The sequence below is a fragment of the Meles meles genome, chromosome 2, assembly GCF_922984935.1.
Source record: "Meles meles chromosome 2, mMelMel3.1 paternal haplotype, whole genome shotgun sequence".
In the NCBI taxonomy this organism is placed as follows: domain Eukaryota; kingdom Metazoa; phylum Chordata; class Mammalia; order Carnivora; family Mustelidae; genus Meles; species Meles meles.
The window spans coordinates 137,811,932-137,836,859 of record NC_060067.1 but is presented as its reverse complement, the minus strand read 5'-3'; the positions used below and the strand labels follow the sequence as shown (position 1 = coordinate 137,836,859).

Here is a 24,928-nt window from a genome sequence, read left to right as displayed (position 1 = left end):
CTTTACTTTTTTCTGTGATTTCTCCCCTCCTTTATGCTATCCTTAATATTTACTATTTTAAAATTACTTTTCCCTATCAGTTAGAAGTTATTTATCCTGTTTCTATTCTTTCAGTTATGTTTATAATTTTACTAGGCATTTGACAAAATATGAAGATAATCCTCTCAAACACTATGAAGAACTTAGAACCCTTCAAGCCAAAGATTCCTCTTTAATTCTACATAATATTTTCTCATTATTAATTCCATTTCCTCTTCAAATTAGTCATTACTATTATTTTTATAGTATTAATATCTTTTAAATTGGTACATAATTACCAATTACTTTGATCACTATTCTTTCTTGCGTATCACTCACTCCTGTTTTCATTTTTCTTTTAGAAGAAACTCCCTTTAACAATGATGGTCTGTTAGTGGTAAACTCTTTGTTTACACTAATCTGAAATTGAGTTAATTTAATTCCCATCTGTAACTAGTAGTTCAACAGAGTACAAAAATTTAGATCAACAATTATTTACTATTAATATCTTGAAGACTTTATTTCAAAATGTATACACTGTATTTCTGAAAGTAATTCCTTCTAGTAATCTTTTCTTTGGTTACTTTTAAGATGTTTTCCTTTAACTTTCTGTTATTCAATTTCAGTATTCTGTGGCTGGGTTTAATTTTCCTTTTATTTATTTTGTTTAGGACCTTACTGAATGTGAAGATACACATCTTCCAAAAGTTCCGAGGCATTTTAGATATTATCTCTCCAATATTTTACTTTCCTCCACACTCTATATTCACATTTTAAACTCCTTATGTGTATGTGTGTGTGTGTATATATATATCTATATATATATATACACATTCTATTCCATATCTCTAAATATATTTTCTCATCTCTTTGTCTCTCAGCTTAAACTCTCCCAGTTCATAAATTATTATCGGCAGTTGTACCTAATCTAAATTTTACATTTCTATTACTGTATTTTTTGTTCCTACAAATTCAACTTATTCTTTCTAAAAAAATCTCAATATTTTGATAGTGTCTATACATTTTCCACATATTTTCTCTTTTCTTTTTTTAAATCATTTTACTCTACATATAATTCTAGTATTTAATGTTCTAAAGTCTAATTATGTTACTTATTATTTTGGATTACTCTTGCCTAAACATTTCATAATTTTTTTTTATTGTGACATCACATCGCATTCAATGAAGCATTATCTGTAGGGCCACAATATTGCAAGTGTATGTCCCTAGAGTGCTTTATATATGAATATGCTCTTGAGAGGTCTGAGTATCCCAGGGACTTCACCAATTAAAATATAGATGTAGACTTGGAAAGGGAAGCAAATAGTGAGGCAGGGAGGCACTTCACTGTTCCACAAGTCATACTGCAATTGCAAAACATCCTTTTCCCACCAGTTAAGCCAGCATTGATTAGAGGTTTGGAGTTTCAAGAATCTTAATGTATATCATAATTAAAAATTAGAATTTATCTCCGGGGGGGAGGGGGATAGGAGAAGAATAAATGAAACAAGATGGGATTGGGAGGGAGACAAACCATAAATGACTCTTAATCTCACAAAACAAACTGGGGGTTGCTGGGGGGAGGTGGGATTGGGAGAGGGGGAGCGGGCTATGGACATTGGGGAGGGGAGGCGAACCATAAGAGACTATGGACTCTGAAAAACAACCTGAGGGTTTTGAAGGGTCAGGGGTGGGAGGTTGGGGGAACAGGTGGTGGGTGATGGGGAGGGCACGTTTTGCATGGAGCACTGGGTGTTGTGCAAAAAGAATGAATACTGTTACGCTGAAAAAATTAATAAAAGGGGGAAAAAAAAAAAAAAAAAAAAAAAAAAAAAAAAAAAAAATTAGAATTTATCAAACGCTATGGATGCTGGCCACCGGTAGTGCTTTTGTGTAGTTGTATTGTTTAGTTCTGTTAATTATATGAATAAATATCAGAATTTTGGTATGCTATGTCACCCCCATTATCCATCTTGAGAATGAATGATTTACAAGTTAAAAATACTTGAGATCTCCCTGATATGAGGACATGGAGAAGCAACATGGGGGGGTAGGGGGATAGGAGAAGAATAAATGAAACAAGATGGGATTGGGAGGGAGACAAACCATAAATGACTCTTAATCTCACAAAACAAACTGGGGGTTGCTGGGGGGAGGTGGGATTGGGAGAGGGGGAGCGGGCTATGGACATTGGGGAGGGGAGGCGAACCATAAGAGACTATGGACTCTGAAAAACAACCTGAGGGTTTTGAAGGGTCAGGGGTGGGAGGTTGGGGGAACAGGTGGTGGGTGATGGGGAGGGCACGTTTTGCATGGAGCACTGGGTGTTGTGCAAAAAGAATGAATACTGTCACGCTGAAAAAATTAATAAAAAGGGGAAAAAAAAAATACTTGAGAGTGTTTGATGCAAAAAAAAAAAAAAAAAAAAAACACCAGTGAGTAACTGATGCAAAAAAAAGTTAATTTTAGAAGACAACTCAAATTTTAAAAAGAACAATGCAAGGAAGATAGTAGAAAACCAAGGATAAAGAAAGGATGCATGTCAATGTTTGTCTCAAAATACAAACCAGGCTATTTGGAATAATGTCCCCAGAATGGCTATAAAATACAAATGCATGTTTTATATTGCAATTTTGACACTTTGTGATTGCTTTTAATTAATGTTTACCTCTTCAGCTAGAATTTAACCCTCACAAAAGCAAAAATTGTGATTTTTTTTCTTTTCCAATGCTTCATTAAATTTTTAGTATTTAGCATTATGCTGAGCATATTCGAAGGAATTAAACAACTATTTATGGAAGAAATAAATGAAATAAATGAGTGAATAAACTACATGGTTGTCATATGTCTTTTGGCTTGAAAATGACAAATCTTATCATGAGAACCTTTTACTCCCAGGGAATTCAAACACCAGTAACAGACATTCGGTGGCATATAAAGGACCTTAACAAATTTATTAGATCCTTGTAGAAAATTTTCTTGTAATTTACTTTAATTTTTAATTACAGCCTCCCAACAAATGTTCACTAAATATTTCTTTAGAGTAGCTTTACATACCTAAGCTTTATTATCTATAATCCTTTCACTTTATTTGTCTTTTCTGGCAATCAACCTGTTTAAATAATTTAATGGCATTCCTTGAAATAAACCCCTCCTACTGACTTCAACCTTATCATCTTTATTTTGGCATTTAGCTGTCATTTCTGTGAGTCACTGATTCTAACATAAAAATGTCATGAGGGAATATACAGGCACTTCCGCATTTTGATTGTAAATTATCATTTTTAACTAAATTTCTAATAGTTTCTCTTTTAAAAATATTCCTGTGGGGTATCTGTGTGGCTCAGTGGGTTCAGCCTCTGCCTTTGGCTCAGGTCATGATCTCAGGGTCCTGGGATTGAGCCCCGCATCGGGCTCTCTGCTCAGCGGGGAGCCCGTTTCCCCCTCTCTTTTCTGCCTGCCTCTCTGCCTACTTGTGATCTCTGTCTGTCAAATAAATAAATAAGATCTTTAAAAAGAAATTCCTAATTGAGCTTTTGACAGATAGGAAATTTGTCAGTTCTTAGATTTGTTGTATGGCTAAATATTATGACTAATATAATCACCTTATAATATTTAATAGAAGAGGCACCATTGGATCTGGTTTTTTAAGTGTAATTTGTAAAATACACTGAACTATTGAGCACATGTTTATAGTCTTGTACGTTGCTTTGAATAATCTTATTTGCTATTTTTATTTCAGATGCAAATATGCCAGAAAACTTGACAAAGTAAGTTTGGCAAAAATAAAATGATATATAACTGGTTTCTCAGCTACACAAACAACATAGGTAGAGCACAGTAAGAGCAGAGGGACTGGTGAAGCTAGTAACTTGTATTCACATAGAAATAACACATAATAACAAGTAATTTCATTACTCAGCACCTCCACCCTGGCAGCTAAGGCAAGACCAGGTACCAGGACCTTTTGTCCACATTCTTAAGCCACATGTTGGCTTCTTAACTCTCTGTCTTCACCTGCTTTCACCCAAGTATGTTTCCATTTCAAGTTTTCTCAAGTTAGAAGTTGATTTTTCAGCTTTAATATTTTATTTAAAATATTAGTTGAGAGGTAAGTACATCGTGAGATGTACTCAGGGCCTTATAATCTTTTTGGAATCCTTCTGCATAGTCTTTGCACCAACAGTGACTAGAGTCAGGAGGCAAGCCTGCCTGCGGCCTGATTACACCAGTGTAATCAGTGTGGGGCTGAAAGGAGGGTGGGTTGTGGCTGGACAATGAAACAAGTTGATGTGAAAGTTTGGAGACTAATAATAATATCTCACAATATATTAGATCCATCTATTGCATCAATTATTTCTTAAGCTAATGGCAACGTCTCTTGATTTTATAACAATAGCACTGAAGATTAACAGCTAACTGTTCATTGGTGACCATTTACTGTGCATTGCAGCATAAAAAGCTTCAACTCACTCACAGCTTTGTGTTTTCTTTATGATATGCTCATTTCACATATTTTTTCTTATAAAATAGAAGGCAAGTTATAGATCTTTAGAAGGTAATTATTTTTCCTATTTTCTTCCTCCCATGCCAGATTTCACAAAAGTTTTTCCAAAAAGCAAGTTTTATTCCCCTTGTCACTAAATACAATTTCCAAACATTTTGATAACTGCTTTGTTATTTTTAAATGCCACACATAGCTATAGTTTACTTTAAGAAAGTAATATTTAAAAAGGTAATATTTGTCTTTGTGAAGAATAATAATTAGGCATTAGGTGCTTTTAGAGATTTTCTCTATGGAAGAGCAAAATTTAATATTTGAAGCTTACCATCAAAAATACAGTAGCAGTAGAAACCAAATAAAAGAGACTAAGAAATTTAAAAACAACATTGGGCAGAATTTGAATCTGATACTGTGATATATTAAAATTAGTCTTACATAGCAAAAATCCAGCCAATACAGGAAGGGGACATTTGGAGACTTTGGAAATACTACTGATGTTTCTCATACACTTTTTTTAAATGTTGTTGTGTGAAATTATGCTAAGTCATGATCTCATTAATAAAGTACATTAATATTCAACATTGACTTGAAAAATAATTTAATAAAATCATAGTAAGTAGGAGCAGTTTTTTTCTGTGTATAATCTCGATTGTATAGGAGTTAGAGCTTTGGCAAATAGAGAGCACAACCAATATACTGATGTAGGGTTGAAAATAATTTACAAAATTAATTTAATAAAATGCTTAAAACAGTAACTAACAAGTATTAACAAAATAACAACAAAGCTGTTGGTACTTGCATTAACAACACATTTATGCCAAAATCGAATATAAAAATAATATGCGGCAGATTGATATCTGACATAAGATACAATAAAAATTAATGTTCACATTGAAGACCTGAAGTTGCAACATCTCTATATATGCCTTTTAAATATCTTTTCACTTTCATTCTCGGTTGTGTTGAATGCAGCTCGTTTTGACCTAATAAGATGTTAATTGTAATATCTAGAATGCTTCTTAGAGTAGAACACTACATTTCCCCTACCACACCAGATAAAATAATTTAATGTATTTATTTTAACAAAAGGTCCATCCATTGCTACTAACTCTGAACTACAGAGTAGGTGTTTTGTTTTGTTTTAATTCTCTAGCACTAACTGTGGTTCTTAAAGATATCTACAGTTGATATTCGAATTGTCATGCTGTTCCTGAAAAGAACAATATATTTTATCCTGAAGGTTTTACTGTAATTCACCCCTAAAATTTACTTTATGTGGAAAGGTTTCATCATAAAAACATGTCTACTATTTATATATGTCAAGATTGATTCCACTACATTTTGTAGAACAAGCACAGATTTTTATATCAGACAAGCTGGGTTTCAACATCTAACTTTACACGGTGACCCTGGGAAAATTACATACCTTCTATGAGCCTCCATTCCTGAACTACAAAATAAGAACATCACCACAATTCTGAAAGGGTAGCATAAAGTTTTTAAAAAAGCCTGTGTCCTGTGCCTAGTACTGGGCTAGACATAGAGTAATACACTAGATGTTAATGGTATTTTTCCCTCTCTTTCCCATTGCTGATATATTTGGCTAATTGAAGATTAGTGAAAAAATATAGAAGTTACTGGAATAAATCAGCTCCACTAAAAAGCTCATTATATTGCAGGCAATAGTTACACACTCCCAAAGTAACATTCAGTAAGATCAAAAGACTGGATTTAAAAATGTATTTACATATTATAATTCATATGCAAGAAATATTTTTCAGGGCAGCAATGACAAAAAAAAATGAACAAGCTACACCTGTGTGTATAGTTTAATTTTGTAAAAATGAAGAAAAATACCCAATTTTATTAAATGTCAAATGTTCATGGACAGGTAACAGAAACAAATCTACTTCATATAGCAATCAACATCAACATTAAAACATATCAAAATAGAGTTTCTGTAAAAGAAAAAGCCTTTTTTTAATGGCATTAATAATAATTAGAAGTTCCCATTATTTGCCCATGAAACCTCAAAAGAAAGGTGCTACTTCAGACAGGATTCTAGTAGAACTTGGCACATAAATTTTAACTTTTCCACCACCCACTACTTTTCATCTTCTTGTAGCTTCACTCACTCATACAACCTCACGTATACATACACAATATTAAAAACACACATGGCTTTAAAGCAGAAAATTCATTTTCTACAACAAAAGCAGGTCACCATATTTATACCCAATGTTCCAAGTTGTGGAAATGGATTTTCCTCACAGAGCTGCTCGTTAACATAAGTTATTTTGTTTAACCTTTCAAAAAGTGTGTCTCCTAGGAGGCTCTGTTTGATCATGTGCAAGAATTCTAAGGCATTATAAGTAATTGTTCCACAGGACAAGTGCTGCCCTTGCAGTGATATACTCTTGGTACATTTAACAAGTCTTTAGTCTTCGAATGCCACAAGACAGACATAGGGAGACATTCATAGTCTACAGGTGGTTGGCTCAAAGGTCAAAAATTTTGTTTAAAAAAAACATTTATGGAATAGCACCATAGAAAGTCTTTCAGAAACAAATCCTTTTTTTCCAACATTCCTTTTTTTTTAAACTGAATCCCAAGAAGAGAGAGAAAAAAAGAAGAAGGAGAAGAAGAAGAGAGAAAGAGAGACCTTTCAATGACTATTCAATGACTACACAGCCTACTTCCACTTCATTTCTTTTTTTTTTAAAATACAACATTAACTACGACAACATCAGCAATAACAAGCACAACAGATCAACAACAACAGAAAAGACAATAGCAGCACTGGTGACTTGAGAATGGACTATCCAGGCAGTCACTTCGAATATTCTGTTCACACCTGTTGGGAGTTCTCTCCTGAAGTTCCCAAGACATCACAACGCTTCTTAAATTTGGTGTGAAAAGGCAGCACTTTCACTGAAAGAACTTGAGTTTACCAATTAACTGGGCATTTTCCAGCACTTAAATAAATGATGCCTAGAGTTTAACTGCAGTAATAGACACTATTGGCATTTCCAACTTGTCAAAACGTCAGTAAAATGAAGTGGTCTCAAGGTCATTTCTGTCTCAAAGAGGTGAATCTGGCCTGCAAGTGAAAATAATGAAGCTGAAATATTCCAGTTTCCAAACTTCCGGACAAGCCCACATTTAAAGGACAAACCGCCCTCAAGACTCCCATTTTGCAACATCCCATATGGATCTGTATCCGAGATACAAAGCCAAAGCATTCATCCTAAGATAACAAGAAGAGAGTTTTTCAGTTTATGACCTGCAAGATCATTTCATTTCTCCCAAATCTTGAAAAATTGTCAAAAAGAAACACTCTGCAAGGTCACAGATCCCGAATCGAACTGTCTAAATTGCAAGACATCTTTGTCAACTGTGAACAAAAGCTTCTGGAGTCTTCCTTGAAGTTACATGATGTCCTCTCATCAGCTTTATTTATATTTATACCATCAAGCATGGAGATCCAGTATCTTGGCAATGCTGATCAGAGTTGGCTTGAAACTTCTCTCTTAGTACAGAGATAATCCTGGTCTTACAGTTTTCTTCTGGTCAAGCTCATTATATAAAACATTTGTGCTAATATCTTCATTAAAAAAAAAATACGTCTTCTCTCCATTATGCACATTCCTTTATAATTTGATGGAGGTTTTGGTGTTAGTTTTTTGTATGCATAGTATCTGGATATTTAATGCTTTTGTATCTTATATGAAATCCTTTCTTGTTGATTGTGTCATCAGTGTGAAAATGAATTAAAACCGCATCCCCAATTGAATAGATCTCTTCTGGTGGCTGAAGACAAAAACAAACAAACAGGCAAATAAACAACAGAATGAGTCACTTTTTTTCTTCAGTGTAATTCATGTTTCTTTGGGGTTTTTTTTTTTTTTTTTTTTTTGGTATATGATTTAATACTGCCAGCAACCTCGAAAAGTGGGTATGAGTGACTTCTTCATTTTACAGATGAGCAAACTTGAGTTTCAAAGAAGCAAATGACATGCTCAAGATCATAGGCATTGATGTAGCTGGGTTTGGAACATAAATCTGTTTCCAAGTTCTGGAACTTGCGGGTTTTTTCCCCCCAAATTTTAAACCAAGTTCCTCTGATTTGCAAGTAAATAAAGTAAGGTTCAAAGAAGGTAAAGAGATTGAATTTGTTTCAGAAGGGGCTCTGAGGCAGAACCACTTCCAGAATCCAAATCACCCATTCCTTCTTGTTTTAATAATCTAAATACCAAAAGCTTTTTTCTTTCATTTCAGCTGATATTTGGAGAGGAATTCAATATTATTCAAGTTCAGTATTATGTAAGCAATAGACACTGGTAAACAAAAAAATGGGACTAGTGTCTTCAGAACAAAATCTGTATTCAGAAGACCGCTTGATACTTATGTAGGGAGTCCTGGGGAGAAAAGCATGAAATCTCAAGCTTTCCTTTTGCTTTTTCTCATGGCGACACTCTCTGACCTGTGTCTGGCATTGTGTCCCATGCACAAGTGCCACACTGCAATGGAGCAGAGTTGTGGCAGCGTTGGCTAAGGCAACACACCAATGGTGGCACGAGCCACTCAGCAAGTGTCTTTGTTGAAAGGGGAATGTCAATTTGAATTGTGCGCATAATTCCTTTTCCTTTATGCTTTAATTTAGGAAGCTTACCAAATTGTCAAAGGTATGTGTTTAAACGTATTGCCTTTAGAGTCTTAAATGTTTTAAACATGTATTGCACAAAAAGAACATGAATAAAAAAGAATGTGGACAGGAACAAGTAATTATACCTACTAAATTCATCTCTCTGTGATATTATTGAGAAAATTCACTAGAGATGGAGAAGAGGTAAGGGAGAATAGGCAAAAATAATACGGGTTAACCTTTTTTTCGTAAAAAACATTGTCGATTTGCATATGGTACACCTAACAATCATGAATCAGTGGGCATTTTCTAGCACGGTTATGGGATCCTGTCGGTACTGTATTTACCCCTGATCCACAGAATCGACCAAGCCCCACCGCTGTTGAATCGAGACCATCAAAGAGCTCAACATAGTCATAGCCACAGTCGGCTTCTTCCTCCACTTCAAAAATCTGGAAGGATAACTCCAGTCGAAAGCCCCGTTCTGACACTAACAGCCATTCACAGTCGACTTGTCCCGGGTAGTTGTTATCACCAAACTGCGCATGCGAGTACAGGTCTCTGGGTTTGGGGTCTGCTTTCATTTGGCCACCACACTCTGCCCAGGAAAGAAACATGAAATAAATTCAGTGAGTTTTAACAAGTCTGGTTTCAACTTCAATGTAGCGTAACCGTTCGCTAACTTCTGAACGCATTTTCATCCTCAGAGGTGTTTCCCATAATGGTAGAGCCTGAGGGTGCACTGGGATACCACCAGACCCTGGCCCTGGATTGCTGGGTTGGATATCACCTCCAACACCTACGAGCTCAGTTCCTTTAGATAAGAGATGTGGCTTATCTGATCCATAGGGCTAAACGCAGATGATAAGAATAGTCCCAATCTCAGTGGATTTTGAGAACGTAATGAATTCTTGAAAATCACTTAAAACAGTGCCTAGCATATAGTAACTCTCAATACATACTTTCATTGTTAAACGTGATATGTGATACTGATAACTAATTTTCCTAGAAATAAAAAGGTCAGTATCTTAATTCAGGTTTAACCTTATTCAATTAAGAACCCAGAATCCAAAGGAATAAGAAATAACTTAAAAATTGGCAAAATATATAAAACTCCTGTGTGTGTATGCATGATACAGAACTTTACATAGACTATATAGAACAATTTTGTTTAGGTAGAAATATTGATCTAACTTGGTTGGGAAAAACATACATGCATCTTTAATTGTAATAACTTCTGTAGTTCCAGAACTTATTAAGTATATTTTGTGTTTATAATAAATAAAAAATTTTAACTGCTCTTTTCACAGCTTCTTTTCCGGAGAGATATTCATAAACATATGGTTTACCAATTATTACTTTTGTCAGTAGAGGTAAATATACCAAATAACTAGATGAAGATACATAAAAATGTACAGCTAGTATAATTTAGAAATGAAAATTTTCAAAAAAAAACTTTCTCAGAAACTTTGTAATCGAGCCCCCAAACTTCCTAATGACTAGAGATTAAAAAACAAACAAACAAACAAACAAAACCAAACACCTAGAGATTAAATACAAATTCCTTCCAAAAATACACACGCAAACTTATGGCAGGGGGTCAGGGGAGAAGAAGATTAAAAAAAGGGCTATAAAAATGTTTGAAGAGGAGCCTCTGGGTGGCTCAGTGGGTTAAAGCCTCTGCCTTCGGCTCAGGTCATGGTCTCAGGGTCCTGGGATCGAGTCCTGCATTGGGCTCTCTGCTCGACGGGGAGCCTGCTTCCTCCTCTCTCTCTGCCTGCCTCTCCGCCTACTTGTGATCTCTCTCTGTCAAGTAAATAAATTAAAAATAAACAAAAAATGTTTGAAGAAAGCAGAGTTTCTTTCTATCTCTGGTTGTCAAGTGCTGAGAGGTTCCTGGGACGCAGTGATTTCAGGGCTAAAAATCAGAAAAGTCCCAGGAAAACTGGGATAAGTTGGGAGGGGACAAAACCAAAAATCTAACTTGGAAAGATGTAGACGAGCCAGGACACTAGATATGAAAACACTTTTGTAACATGGTCATCTGTGACCAAACAGTCCCAGTGGCACCCTGTGAGAATGGATTACACAACTAAAAACACTTAGTTGGATTTTTCAGATTTGTCTATGGTGTACCCACACTGATGATTTTAAATAACAAAATATTTCTGAACCCTCAGGATGTAACCCCATTTGGATGTATCTAAATACATGTAGGCTCAACCAAACCTATGGGCACTGTCACAGAAAAACACATCAAGATTCTTGTGTGCGATAAATAGAGGAACGAACTTCCAACCAGGGTTTCAGTCATGAGAATGACTTTCTCCTGGGCTGTGTTGCATGAAGAACGAAAGCATCCCTCCACGTTCCAGGTGGCAGGTGGAGCATCTCGCACAATCTATTGCTATAAGGGCCACTATTGCAAATGTAAACGTGTATAGAATCCCCTGAGAGCTTAGTTCATCTCTTGAATATCAGCTCTTGAAGCTCAATGACCGGAAGCCGAACATTCTACCCGTCCTACCCATGATGCTTCTCTAACTCGAAAATGTATCATCTTTCCTCTGTGACAGATCTCCACAGCCAAACTACCTGGGTTCCAATCTGAGCTCTGCCCTTCATCAGCTATGGGATTTTGTCTCACACTTCATTTTGAAGACAAGGATCATACCTAGGACTGACGTCATAGGATCTAGATGAAGAGTGAGTGGTTAATACATGTAAAATGTTTGAAGGACATCTGACACATAGAAAAGGCCATATTAGTGCAAGCCACCATTACTGTCATTATTGTCCAGTGAGAAGATCTAAATGCCATCACCTGTGATGTTAGGGATCCACTCAGGTATGAAATGAATTGCCAGAAAAAATGAAAAACAATTTAAAACACTATTAATCTGCTATCATAAAGGAAGACTTGTATTTTTGAAGGCCAGTAAAATATTTTGTGAAAAATATTTCCAAATTTAATACATAAATGTAAAAACCAGTGTAATCTCATTTAGATAATTTTTTAAATTCTACCTATTCTCATAAAAAGGGGAAAAAAAAGAAAAAATCTACCTATTCTTTGATATAATTGCCTGATTTATTTTTGTTCCAACTAAAAAAAAAAAAAAAAAAAAAATGCTGCCAGCACTTGGATGACTTTGATTCCACAGCCAGGAAGAGCTGAAGGAGCCCACTGAGAGGTAAAGAAAGGGCACCCGTTTCGGTGTGTCTGCTTTGCAGAGGGAAAGGAGTAGGAGAAAAGATCAGGATCCAGAAGACACAATTCTCTGCCAGCCTCAACTTGGAACAAAAATCAGGGAGGAAATGAAGTAGTTGAACAAAATGGAAAAGGAGATTTCATGAAACCTTTGCGAATGTGAAAATGACAGTGAGGATTTATTATTTGATTTTATTGAAAACATTTAGAGAATGGCAATATTCAAAATAAATAAATTACATTTAAAGATGACTTAAAATGTTTCATTAAGTTTGCCTGTTTTCATTTCTCTGTTTCAGTGCGCAACTGCATTCCTATGGATCACTGATCAAACTAATAAATCTGGAATTAATGTTCCAACCATGAAAATGAAAGAGAGAGAGAGAGAGAGAGAGAATTTAGTCCACAGCATAAAATTTCTAAGGACAGATATTTAAATATTATATGCACAAGATGTGTGATTTTAATATGCCTTGAGAGAAATTCCATATGTAGAAAATTACAGGCAGCATGAGGGCAATTTGAGATTCCTTACGGCAATTCTTCAAAATATGGTCAATATATCATTTAATATGGTCCCTTTAAAGGAGGTTTTTAATTAAATACATTTCCTCCAAATATTCCTATTCATTTACCAAGTTGGAACAATATAAAAGTAGTGTAGCATGTCAGCAGTATTGTTTTTAAATCAATTATTTTAAAATACTTTGGAAGCTGCCAGAACATCTTCTACAGAATTCTGGAAAATGAAAATGAAACTGAATAAGAAAGGTGACAAGGGAAAAAAAGCCTGGGGGGTGGTTTTCATTTTAATTTGGAAAGACATGATTGTTTATTTCCCCACAAAGTATTAAATTCCCAAAGAGGTTCTGTAATTTGACCTATACATGCTTTGAGTGGGCATTCTAATTTAATTGAGTTAGATCAAAATAATTTCCTTTCTAAGAAGTTTAATAATGCATTATTTGACTTTGAAATGTCATTGATAAATAGTATGATGCTGTAAGCTACAGGAAAGAAGTCCTACCAGACAGGCCATGTTTTATTTTATTTTATTATTTTTAAATATTTCAAGTTTGTATTTAAATTCTACTTAGTAACATATAATGTAATATTAGCTTCAGGAGTAGAATTCATTGCTTCATCACTTATGCTTGCTACAAATATTGCTCTCCTTAATCCCCACCACCCTTCTAACCATCTCCCCTCACCCACCTCCCTTCCAGCAACCCTCAATTTGTTGTCTACAGCTAAGATTCTCTCTTATGGTCTGTCTTTCCCTCTTGTTTTTCTTTAGATGGGCTATGTTTTAAAATATTATTTTCTCTCCACTGTTCCCTCTTTTCCTATTTTATAGCCATATCCTCTGAGAGAATACAAAGGATATATTTTTTACTGATTTGTTACTTCAATAAGTTTCTTATAAGGGTGATGTAATACTATTCATTACCTGATTAGAATATATTTGGGCTTAGAATTTAGACCTACCATCAGAGGCAAAAAAGGACTCTTTCCAATAAAGTCCATTTCTCATGGATTTTTTTACAGCATTACTTGTGAAATATATAGCCATAAAACCATATTAGAGCAATATTTCTAATCACCTGGTTTTAAAATTCATGGTATTCGAAGTTTTTCTCGTGGATAAAATTCAAATTGTAGAGAAATTTACAAATTTACTCAAGCAAATTAAAATGTGTATGTCAGGGCCCATCAATAATGTTACATGTATTCTACAAAAGGCAGTAAATAATGAATGTGTTCTATACCTGTAGCAAAAATGGACTGATGTTGTACTGGACTTGACTGTCTTGTCAGTAGAAACTGACTGAAAACCAAAAATACTGAAACTTCTGAAAATCAGAGGTGTAATTAAGACTGTAAGTTTCAATGGGAAATAATTCCTTCTATTTCCTAGTAAATTTCCACAAATGCCTAGCTTTTTGTCATAAGTTAGGAATACCTTCCAATGTCTATCCAAAACAGGTACCAAATAAATATTTGATGAAAGACTATGGAATAAATGAACTTGTTAAACAGCAAGCTTTGAGAAGAGATAAATGGTAGGCAGTTACGTAAGAGGGTTTCAGCATGTATGGCTACTAGAAAGTACAGTATAACAGATCCAGAAAAGATAGCTGGATAAGTGAGAGCAAAAATTTATGGGTGAGAGGAAAAAACCACAAACAGATAAATACCAAAAATGCTGACAACGACAAATTAGTAGGAGTTAGGAAGTCAGGATTCCAATGCCAACGGTTATTTTTTTTGTTCTACTTTGGTTGTCATTTAAGTCTTAGTTTGGAAACCTCATAAGTACGATGACAGGGCTGGATTAAACAATATCCGAGGCACGTTTTGCCTAACAAAAATGGAACAGGTGGCTCACGTGGGTATTTGAGTAAAATGTGAACTGAACAGGGAAATAAAATGAGCCTCGTCAGTCACGTACGTGGAACAGAGGGTTTTATAAAACTTACGGAAGAAAGCATTCAATCTCTAACTATTACTTTAGTAACAGCAACCAGTTTTATACTGATTTGCTTCCTAATCTGAAACATTTACATTAAAAGAAAATATATTATGGTGGAAAGTACGTGAGCTTTGGAGACAGAGTCAGGATAAAGTCCAGGCTTTGACATGGTTTTAGAAATTCCTGCAAATTAACTAACCCTCCAGATTTTCAATTTCTTTATCTGAAAAATGAGGATGATAATATATCATATTGTCTTTTGAGGACTCAATATATGTAAAGTGTATGTTAAGTATACGTGTGTGCCTAAAATGCCAAATGCATGCAATATACACCATCAGATCTCAATGTATGATCTCTGTTAGAACTTAATTGGATCCTACTAATGGATTCTTAACGGTAATATAAGCAATGCAATTAGGACAATGAGCAGAGGCTATACAAATTAAGGAGTCATGGAGATTTGTAGCTATAATGAATCTTAAACAGCATTTTACAGATGTGGAAACCGAGATCCAAAGAAATTTCTTTTCCAAAGTTCTAAGCTAGGTAATGGCATAATTGGACCAAAACCCCAAACAAATGTACCCACATACTGGAACATAATATAGATCTTAATCCTTCTACCCACAAAGGTAAAAGAGATTCTATAAAAGTAAGTTTTTATTAAACCAAGAAGGAGACATTCATTGGTAGGTAATTTAAAAATATATAGTCAGCTATTTCAAGAATTCTGACAGCATATTTTCAATTGACAACATATTACTGGCACTTGTGATAGCCTGAAATCCTGGAACTTACTGCATTCCTGGAACTTTTGATAGCCAGAATATCTATATATTTATATTGTATATATATTAATACATGTATATAAACACATACATATTATATATATATGCCATAAACTCTATGCTATCAGGATAGTATTGATGAAGTAATGGGATTACAATCACTCCATCCCTTCAATGCATAACAATTTATCAGCAAAATATTTAAGGAGTAAATTTCAAATGTATGGAAAAACTTTTCATTAGTATGAAATTTCTGTAGTCCATGAAAGATTCTTCTCAAAGTGAAATATTTACATTAATCTTAAGAAATAATTAATTCACATTATTAATGAGTTCAACCATTACTAGTATGAATCAGATAAATATTCTGACAATATTCACTTTCTCACATATAGACTTCAATATAAATCTAATATTCATAATAAAATGTACTAAAGTGGAAAATAACATTGGACAATGGAATAATTGAAATTCTGATTTCTCAAACAAAATTAAACAGAAAAATAAAAGCAATAATCAGAGCCCATAAAAAAATGTTTCACTTAAATTGTTTTATGGACAAATTTGTACACTATTCTACTGTGTATTTTATTACATCAAGACAGAGTTCTACCAGGCAATGTCTCAATAGCTTATTCATCAAGACTGCCACTAGGTGGCACTATAAGATAAATGACTTTAGGAAACTGCGCACAACATTTTTTTAAAAATTAATGTTAAAGGACATTTCTTAGACATTTATGAAATATAGTATTAAGCTGGCTCAAATTTATAAAAAAAATTCTATATTTTTGTTTAAAAATTTCCGTATTTTTTTCTAAATTATATTTTATTTCTTGAAAACTTCTATTACAAAGTCAAATTAGGGATTAGGATTTAGAAAAAGATTGTATTGCACACCAAATAAAAGGAAAAACAAATGAGACTCTGGAAAATGGAGAGATGAATTCCAAATCAGATTTATAAAAATATATATTAAAGCAAAAGCTAGCCAACCAGGTAGGATGTTAGAGATAACTCAACTCTTAAATACTAAAACGGAGATTTCTAGTTGTTAAATAGAGCATATAAATCAAACTGCACAAGTTAATATGGAATCCATTATACAAATATTTAGAGATAGTTCTACTTGATCATCAGCTCAAACTACTTCATTTCTTTCTGAACGTTCAACAACTACAAAGATATTTAAGTAGGATGCTACATAGCTCTCAAATATTTCACACACAGTGCTTCATTGAGATTTCTTCTGCTGTGCTCAGAAATTCATTAATGTTCCTGTTATAGGAGCCACTGCATTCACTAGAAGAGTTAGGAAAGGGAAACAGGGCCCTAATTTGCTGACCTGTAGAATGTGTGGCTTGAAAGCCTTTCCTTTGAACAGATGCATCAGAAACAAACCGAACAAACATTTTACTTCCGGTAGCCACAAGGGGCTCTGGTATCTTGTTACCACAGAGTCTTCCAAGAATTGGTGATTTATCTGTTTCTCCATCGAATACTTCCAAGTGATCATAAGCACATTCTTGATGCTGCTCAATCTCAAATTCACTAAAGGCCTATTTAAAAAAGAAAGGGAAAGGAAAACAAAACAAAACAAAAAAACATAACACTCAGAATGTTTTGTTTTCTTTGGAGCAGAAATGCACATCAATAAAACATGCTCAGGACATATCAATAAACTAATCCATATGGAGTATTATTGAAAGGGCTGTAAAATCAGAAGAATGTAAAGTCTCTGGAAAAACATAATGCGGAAAACAGCACAATAACTCCATGTGAAATTCTACTATTCAACTATTACACTAAATTACAATCAAAACTATCACAATCAACTCCAGAACTTAGACAAATTATAGTATTGGTGATATTTTATTCTTTTTTTTTTTTTAAGATTTTATTTATTGATTTGACAGAGAGAGATCACAAGTAGGCAGAGAGGCAGGCAGAGAGAGAGGAGGAAGCAGGCTTCGCGGAGCAGAGAGCCCGATGCGGGGCTCAATCCCAGGACCCTGAGATCATGACCTGAGCCGAAGGCAGCGGCTCAATCCACTGAGCCACCCAGGCGCCCCAAGGTGATATTTTATTCTTAATATAATGGTGCCTGGGTGGCTCAGTGGATTGAGCCGCTGCCTTCGGCTCGGGTCGTGATCTCAGGGTCCTGGGATCGAGCCTCGCATCGGGCTCTCTGCTCCGCGGGGAACCTGCTTCCTCCTCTCTCTCTGCCTGCCTCTCTGCCTACTTGTGATCTCTCTCTCTGTCAAATAAATAAATAAAATCTTTAAAAAAATATATAATTATAAGTTTATAATTATTGCATCAGAAAATTTTAAACACTTGCATTTTAAAAACTGATTTCTTCTGGTTTTGATTATCATAAACTATTGCATATCATCCTACCTTGGGGCACTTAAATGAAGGAGAAAACTTCAAAAAATTATTGTTATATTTTCACAAAAAATAATTAAGTACAGTAAATCTTAATACAATAACTAAATCAAAGAAAATTTTCACTATATACTTCTTTATTTAGATCCTACTATCTATATTATTAGAAAATACTAATACGGGAGTCAAGATGGTGGAGGAGTAGCAGGCTGAGATGACATCAGATAGCAGGAGTTCAGCTAGATAGTTACCAAATCATTCCAAATACCTACAAATCCAACAGGAGATGGAAGAGAAGAGCAGCAATTCTAGAAACAGAAAATTGACCACTTCCTGAAAATTTATCTTAATACCTTTCTTTAAAAAAAAAACCTTTATGAACCTTTACTATTACAGTCATACTTTATCCTTCATGGTATCTAACTTTATCTTTTGTATACACATAGGGTTTTTTCTTCTAAAAAATTTTGGGATACAATTTCTTCTAATAGATCAAAATATACCCTAAGTCTAGCACAGGGTTTGTTCTAGTCTACAGCCCAAGCAAATTCTCTCCACTTTCTTTTTCTTTCTTTATCCAACCAACTTATCAACTCCCTTTCTAGAATTTTTTTTAAATTTTCATCTTTACAGTCATATTCCATCCCTTCATCGTGTTTACCCTTATTTGTGTGTGTGTGTGTGTGTGTGTGTGTGTGTATACACATATATATATATATTTGTTTTTCTTTATTTAAAATTTTGGGAGATGGTGTCTTCTAAGAGAACAAAATACTTCCAAAATCAAGTGGGTGGCTCTGTTTTATTCATCAGTATAATATATATATTTTCTGTTTTATTTTTCTTTTTTTTTTTAATTTATTTTTTAACTTCTTTTTACCCCATTTCTTCTTCCCATGATTTAGGTTCTTTTCTGATTTGGTTAACTCACATTTTTCTGGGGTCTTTGCCACCCTTTTAGTATTTTATTCTCTTGTCCCTATATTCTTATCTGGATAAAACGACAAGGTGGAAAAACTCACCACAAAAGAAAAAAAAGAACAAGAGGGAGTACCGAAGGCTAGGGGCCTAATCATTATGGACATTGGTAATATATCCGATCTAGAGTTCAGAATGGTGATTCTCAAGGTGCTAACTGGGCTCAAAAAAGGCATGGAAGATATTAGAGAAACCATGTCTGGAGAAATAAAAGTCCTTTCTAGAGAAATAAAAGAAGTAAAATCTAACCAAGCTGAAATCAAAAAAGGTATTAATGAGGTGCAATCAAAAGTGGATGTTCTTACTGTTAGGATAAATGAGGCAGAAGAGAGAATTAGTGATATAGAAGACCAAATGACAGAGAATAAAGAAGAGGAACAAAAGAGAAACAAATAACTACTGGACCACAAGGGGAGAATTCGAGAGATAAGTGATACCATAAGATGAAACAATATTAGAATAATTGGGATTCTAGAAGAAGAAGAGAGAGAGAGGGTGGCAGAAGGTATATTGCAGTGAATCATAGTAGAGAATTTCCCTAATATGGCAAAGGGAACAAGCATAAAAATCCAGTAGGTGCAGAGAGCCCCACTCAAAATCAGTAAGAATAGGTCCACACCCCGTCATCTAATAGTAAAACTTAAAAGTATTAGTGACAAAGAGAAAAATCTGAAAGTAGCCCGGGAAAAGAAGTCTATAACATATAATGGTAAAAATATTAGATTGACAGCAGACTTATCCACAGAGACCTGGCAGGCCAGAAAGAGCTGGCATGATATATTCAGAGCACTAAAGGAGGAAAACATGCAGCCAAGAATACTATATCCAGCTAGGCTATCATTGAAAATAGTAGGAGAGATAGAAAGCTTCCAGGACAAACAAAAACTTAAAGAGTTTGTAAACACCAAACCAGCTCTACAGGAAATATTGAAAGGGGTCCTCTAAGCAAAGGGAGCATAAAAGTAGTAGAACAGAAAGGAACAGAGACAAGATACAGTAACAGTCACTTTATAGGCAATACAATGGCACTAAATTCATATCTCTCAATAGTAACCCTGAATGTAAATGGGCTAAATGCCCCAATCAAAAGACACAGGGTATCAGAATGGATAAAAAGCAAAACCCATTAATATGCTGTCTACAAGAAACTCATTTAGGACCCAAAGACACCTCCAGATTTAAAGTGAGGGGGTGGAAAACAGTTTATCATGCTAATGGACATCAAAAAGAAGTTGGGATGGAAATACTTTTATCAGTTCAATTAGATTTTAAGCCAAAGACTATAATAAGAGATGAGGAAGTACGCTGTATCATACTCAAAGGGTCTGTCCAACAAGAAGATCTAACAACTTTAAATATCTATGCCCCTAACATGGGAGCAGCCTACTACATAAACCAATTAACAACAAAATCAAAGAAACACACCGACAATAACACAATAATAGTAGGGGACATTAACACCTCCCCTCACTGAAATGGACAGATCATCCAAGCAAAAGATCAACAAGGAAATAAAGGCCTTAAATGACACACTGGACCAGATGGACATTACAGATACATTCAAAATATTCCATCCCAAAGCAACAGTATACAAATTCTTCTCTAGTGCATATGGAATATTCTCCAGAATAGATCACATCCTGGGTCACAATTCAGGTCTCAACCACTACCAAAAGACTGGCATCATTCCCTGCATATTTTCAGGCTACAATGCTCTGAAGCTAGAACTCAATCACAAGAGGATAGTTGGAAAGAACTCAAATACATGGAGGCTAAAGAGCATCCTACTAAAGAATGAATGGATCAACCAGGCAATTAAAGTAGAACTGAAAAAATTCATGGAAACAAATGATAATGAAAACAAAACTGTTCAAAATCTGTGGGACATAGCAAAGGTGGTCCTGAGATGAAAGTGTATAATGATACAAGACTTTCTCAAGAAACAAGAAAGATCTCAAGTACATAACAAAACCCTACACCTAAAGGAGCTGGAGAAAGAACAACAAAGAAAGCCTAAACCCAGCAGGAGAAGATAAATAATAAAGATCAGAGAAGAAATCAATGAAATCAAAACCAAAAAAACAATAGAACAAATCAATGAAACTAGGAGCAGGTTCTTTGAAAGAATTAGTAAGACTGATAAACAACTGGCCAGACTTATCAAAAAGAAAAGAGAAAGGACCCAAATAAGTAAAATCATGAATGAAAGAGAAGAAATCACAACCAACAACAAAGAAATACAAACAATTATAAGAAAATATTATGAGCAACTATACATCAGAAAATTTGACAATCTGGAAGAAATGGATGCATTCCTAGAGACATATAAACTACCACAACTGAATCAGGATGAAAAAGAGAACCTGAACAGAACCATAACCAGTAAGATGATTGAAGCAATCATCAAAAAATCTCCCAACAAACAAGAGCTCAGGGCCAGGAGGCTTCCCAGGGGAATTCTACCAAACACTTAAAGAAGAATTAATTCCGATTCTCCTGAAACTGTTCCAAAAAATAGAAATGGAAGGAAAATGTCCAAACTCATTTTATAAGGGCAGCATTACCTTGATCTCAAAACCAGACAAAGACCCTATCAAAAAAGGAGAATTCCAGACCAATATCCTTGAGGAACACAGATGCAAAAATTCTCACCAACGTATTAGGCAATAGGATCCAACAGTACATTAAAAGGATTATTCACCACAACCAAGTGGGATTTATTCCAGGGCTACAAGGTTGGTTCAACATCCACAAATCAATCAATGTGATACAATACATGAAAGAACAAGAACCATATGATAGTCTCAATAGATGCTGAAAAAGCATTTGACAAAGTACAGCATCTTTTCTTGATCAAAACTCTTCGAAGTGTAGGGACAGAAGGTATATATCTCAATATCATCAAAGCCATCTATGAAAAAACCCACCGCAAATATTATCTTCAATGGAGAAAAACTGAGAGCTTTTCCGTTAAGGTCAGGAACACAGCAGGGATGTCCATTATCACCACTGCTATTCAACATAGTACTAGAAGTCCTAGCCACAGCAATCAGACAACAAAAAGAAATTAAAGGCATCCAAAATTAGCAAAGAAGAAGTCAAACCATCACTCTTTATCATCTTTTGGAAAATTCAAAAGATTCCACTCCAAATCTGCTAGAACTCATACAGGAATTCAGTAAAATGTCAGGATATAAAATCAATGCATAGAAATCAGTTGCATTTCTCTATACCAACAAAATACACAAAATACAGAAGAAAAAGAAATTAAGGAGTCAATCCCATTTTACAACTGCACCAAAAACTATAAGATACATAGGAATAAACCTAACCAAAGAGGCAAAGAATCTGTACTCAGACAACGATAAAGTACTCATAAAAGAAATTGAAGAAGACATAAAGAAAGGGAAAAATGTTCCATGCTCATGGATTTGAAGAACAAATATTGTGAAAATTTCTATGCTACCTAAAGCAATCTACACATTTAATGCAATCCCTATCAAAATACTATCCATTTTTTTTTTTTCAAAGAGATGCAACAAATAATCCTAAAATGTATATGGAACCAGAAAAGACCTCAAATAGCCAGAGGAATGTTGAAAAAGAAAGCCAACATTGGTGGCATCACAATTCCAGACTTCAAGCTCTATTACAAAGCAGTCATCATCCAGGCAGTATGGTACTGGAACAAAAACAGATGCATAGATCAGTGGAACAGAATAAAGAGCCCAGAAATAGGCCCTCAACTCTATGGTCAACTAATCTTCGACAAAACAGGAAAGAATGTTCAATGGAAAAAAGACAGTCTCTTCAACAAATGGTGTTGGGAAAATTGGACAGCCACATGTAGAAGAATGATACTGGACCATTTTATTACACCATAGACAAAAATAGACTCAAAATGGATGAAAGACCTCAATGTGAGAAAGGAATCCATCAAAATCCTTGAGAAGAACACAAGCTGCAACCTCTTCAACCCTAGCTGCAGCATCTATTTTCCTATAAACATTGCCAAAGGCAAGGGAAGCAAGGGCAAAAATGAACTATTGGGACTTCATCAAGATCAAAAGCTTTTGCACAGCAAAGGAAACAGTCAACAAAACCAAAAGACAACTGACAGAATGGGAGAAGATATTTGCAAATGACATATCAGATAAAGGGCTAGTATCCAAAATCTATAAAGAACTTATAAAACTTAACACCCAAAGACCAAATAACCCAATCAAGAAATGGGCAGAGGACATGAACAGACATTTCTGCAAAGAAGACAGACAGATGGCCAACAGACACATGAAAAAGTGCTCCATATCACTCGGCATCAGGGAAATACAAATCAAAACCACAATGAGATACCACCTCACACTAGTCAGAATGGCTAAAATTAACAAGTCAGGAAATGACAGATGCTGGCAAGACTGGGGAGAAAGGGGAACCCTCCTACACTGTTGGTGGGAATGCACTCTTGTGCAGCCACTCTGGAAAGCAGCATTGAGCTTCCTCAAAAAGTTCAAAATAGAGCTAACCTATGACCCAGCAATCACAATACTGGGTATTTACTCTAAAGATACAAATGTAGTGATCTGAAGGGGCACAAGCACCTGAATATTTATAGCAGCAATGTCTACAATAGCCAAACTATGGAAAGAACCTAGATATCCATCAACAGATGAATGGATAAAGAAGAAATACACACACACACACACACACACACACACACACACACACACACACACACAATGGAATACTATACAGCCATCAAAAGAAATGAACTCGGGCACCTGGGTGGCTCAGTGGGTTAAGCCACTGCCTTCAGCTCAGGTCATGATCTCAGGGTCCTGGGATTGAGTCCCGGATCAGGCTTTCTGCTCAGCGGGGAGCCTGCTTCCCTCTCTCTCTCTCTGCCTGCCTTTCTGCCTACTTGTGATCTCTGTCTGTCAAATAAATAAATAAAATCTTTAAAAAAAAAGAAATGAACTCTTGCCATTTGCAACTACATGGATGGAACTAGAGGGTATTATGCTCAGCGAAATGAGTCAATCAGAGAAAGACAAGTATCATATGATCTCCCTGCTATGAGGAAGTTGAGAGGCAAAGTGAGGGGTTTGGGGGACAGGAAAGGAAAAAATGAAACAAGATGGGATCGGGAGGGAGACAAACCATAAGAGACTCTTAATCTCACAAAATAAACTAAGGGTTGCCGGGATGAGGGGGTTAGGGAGAGAGTGGTGGGGTTATGGACACTGGGGAAGGTATGTGCAATGGTGAGTGCTGTGAAGTGTGTAAACCTGGCGATTCACAGACCTGCACCCCTGGGGCTAATAATACATTATATATTAATTTAAAAATTTTTAAAAATTAAATGATGTTTATGAAAAAAAAACCTAAAATAAAATGATGCTTATGGGAAATAAAAAAATACTAATATGATTTTAGGCTAGATTATTTTTAATTTACATTTATGATAGATGGTACACTTATTTTAATAGAGTCTTGCAAAGTTTAGTATGCCTTTAAAAATTATTTTAATTTTCCTGTGTAGTAATTTCACATATAGGTCTTAGCAAATTCTTATGCTTTTTTTAATACTTGTAGCAAGAATTACTATCAAACTTCACTCATTGGGCCAGAGACCCTTGTGATGTTAGTGGAAGATCTGACCCTCACTGTAGTGCATTACCTACACTTGTAAGCTCATTGGCCAGCCAGCGGCCCCAACTCCAAACTTTAACAATATGCAGAAGAAAATTCTTAAAATAAAAATTAATTAAATGTATAACACATTAAATAACACAAAGGAAAGTTTAATTAAGACAGACTGAAAATAGTAACATCCAAATTATTAATAATTCCAGGAATGCTAGGTTATTTGCCACTGCCAATTAAGGCTTTTTCCCTTCCCTAGAAAAACCATCATACCTTC

At 35.0% G+C, this 24,928-nt stretch overlaps 1 protein-coding gene and 1 non-coding gene across 4 annotated transcripts in view; both read right to left on the bottom strand.

The window, feature by feature from the left end:
• Positions 1-4,679: 4,679 nt before the first annotated feature.
• Positions 4,680-24,928, bottom strand: part of TLL1 (tolloid like 1) — a 219,166-nt gene continuing 198,917 nt past the window's right edge. For 2 of the 3 annotated variants that reach the window (XM_045998280.1, XM_045998281.1), the window contains exons 19-21: positions 16,988-17,201; positions 9,515-9,765; positions 4,681-8,332 (exon numbers count right to left, since the gene is read on the bottom strand). In XM_045998280.1, the coding sequence (XP_045854236.1) occupies positions 8,198-8,332; positions 9,515-9,765; positions 16,988-17,201 (600 nt within the window). In that variant the 3' untranslated portion in view covers positions 4,681-8,197. Of the gene's footprint in view, positions 8,333-9,514; positions 9,766-16,987; positions 17,202-24,928 lie in introns of all 3 variants that reach the window. The other variant, XM_045998282.1, reaches the window with a different exon arrangement.
• Positions 24,593-24,747, bottom strand: LOC123937825. Its single transcript, XR_006817607.1, has one exon. It is a non-coding gene; the product is annotated as a small nucleolar RNA SNORA62/SNORA6 family (small nucleolar RNA).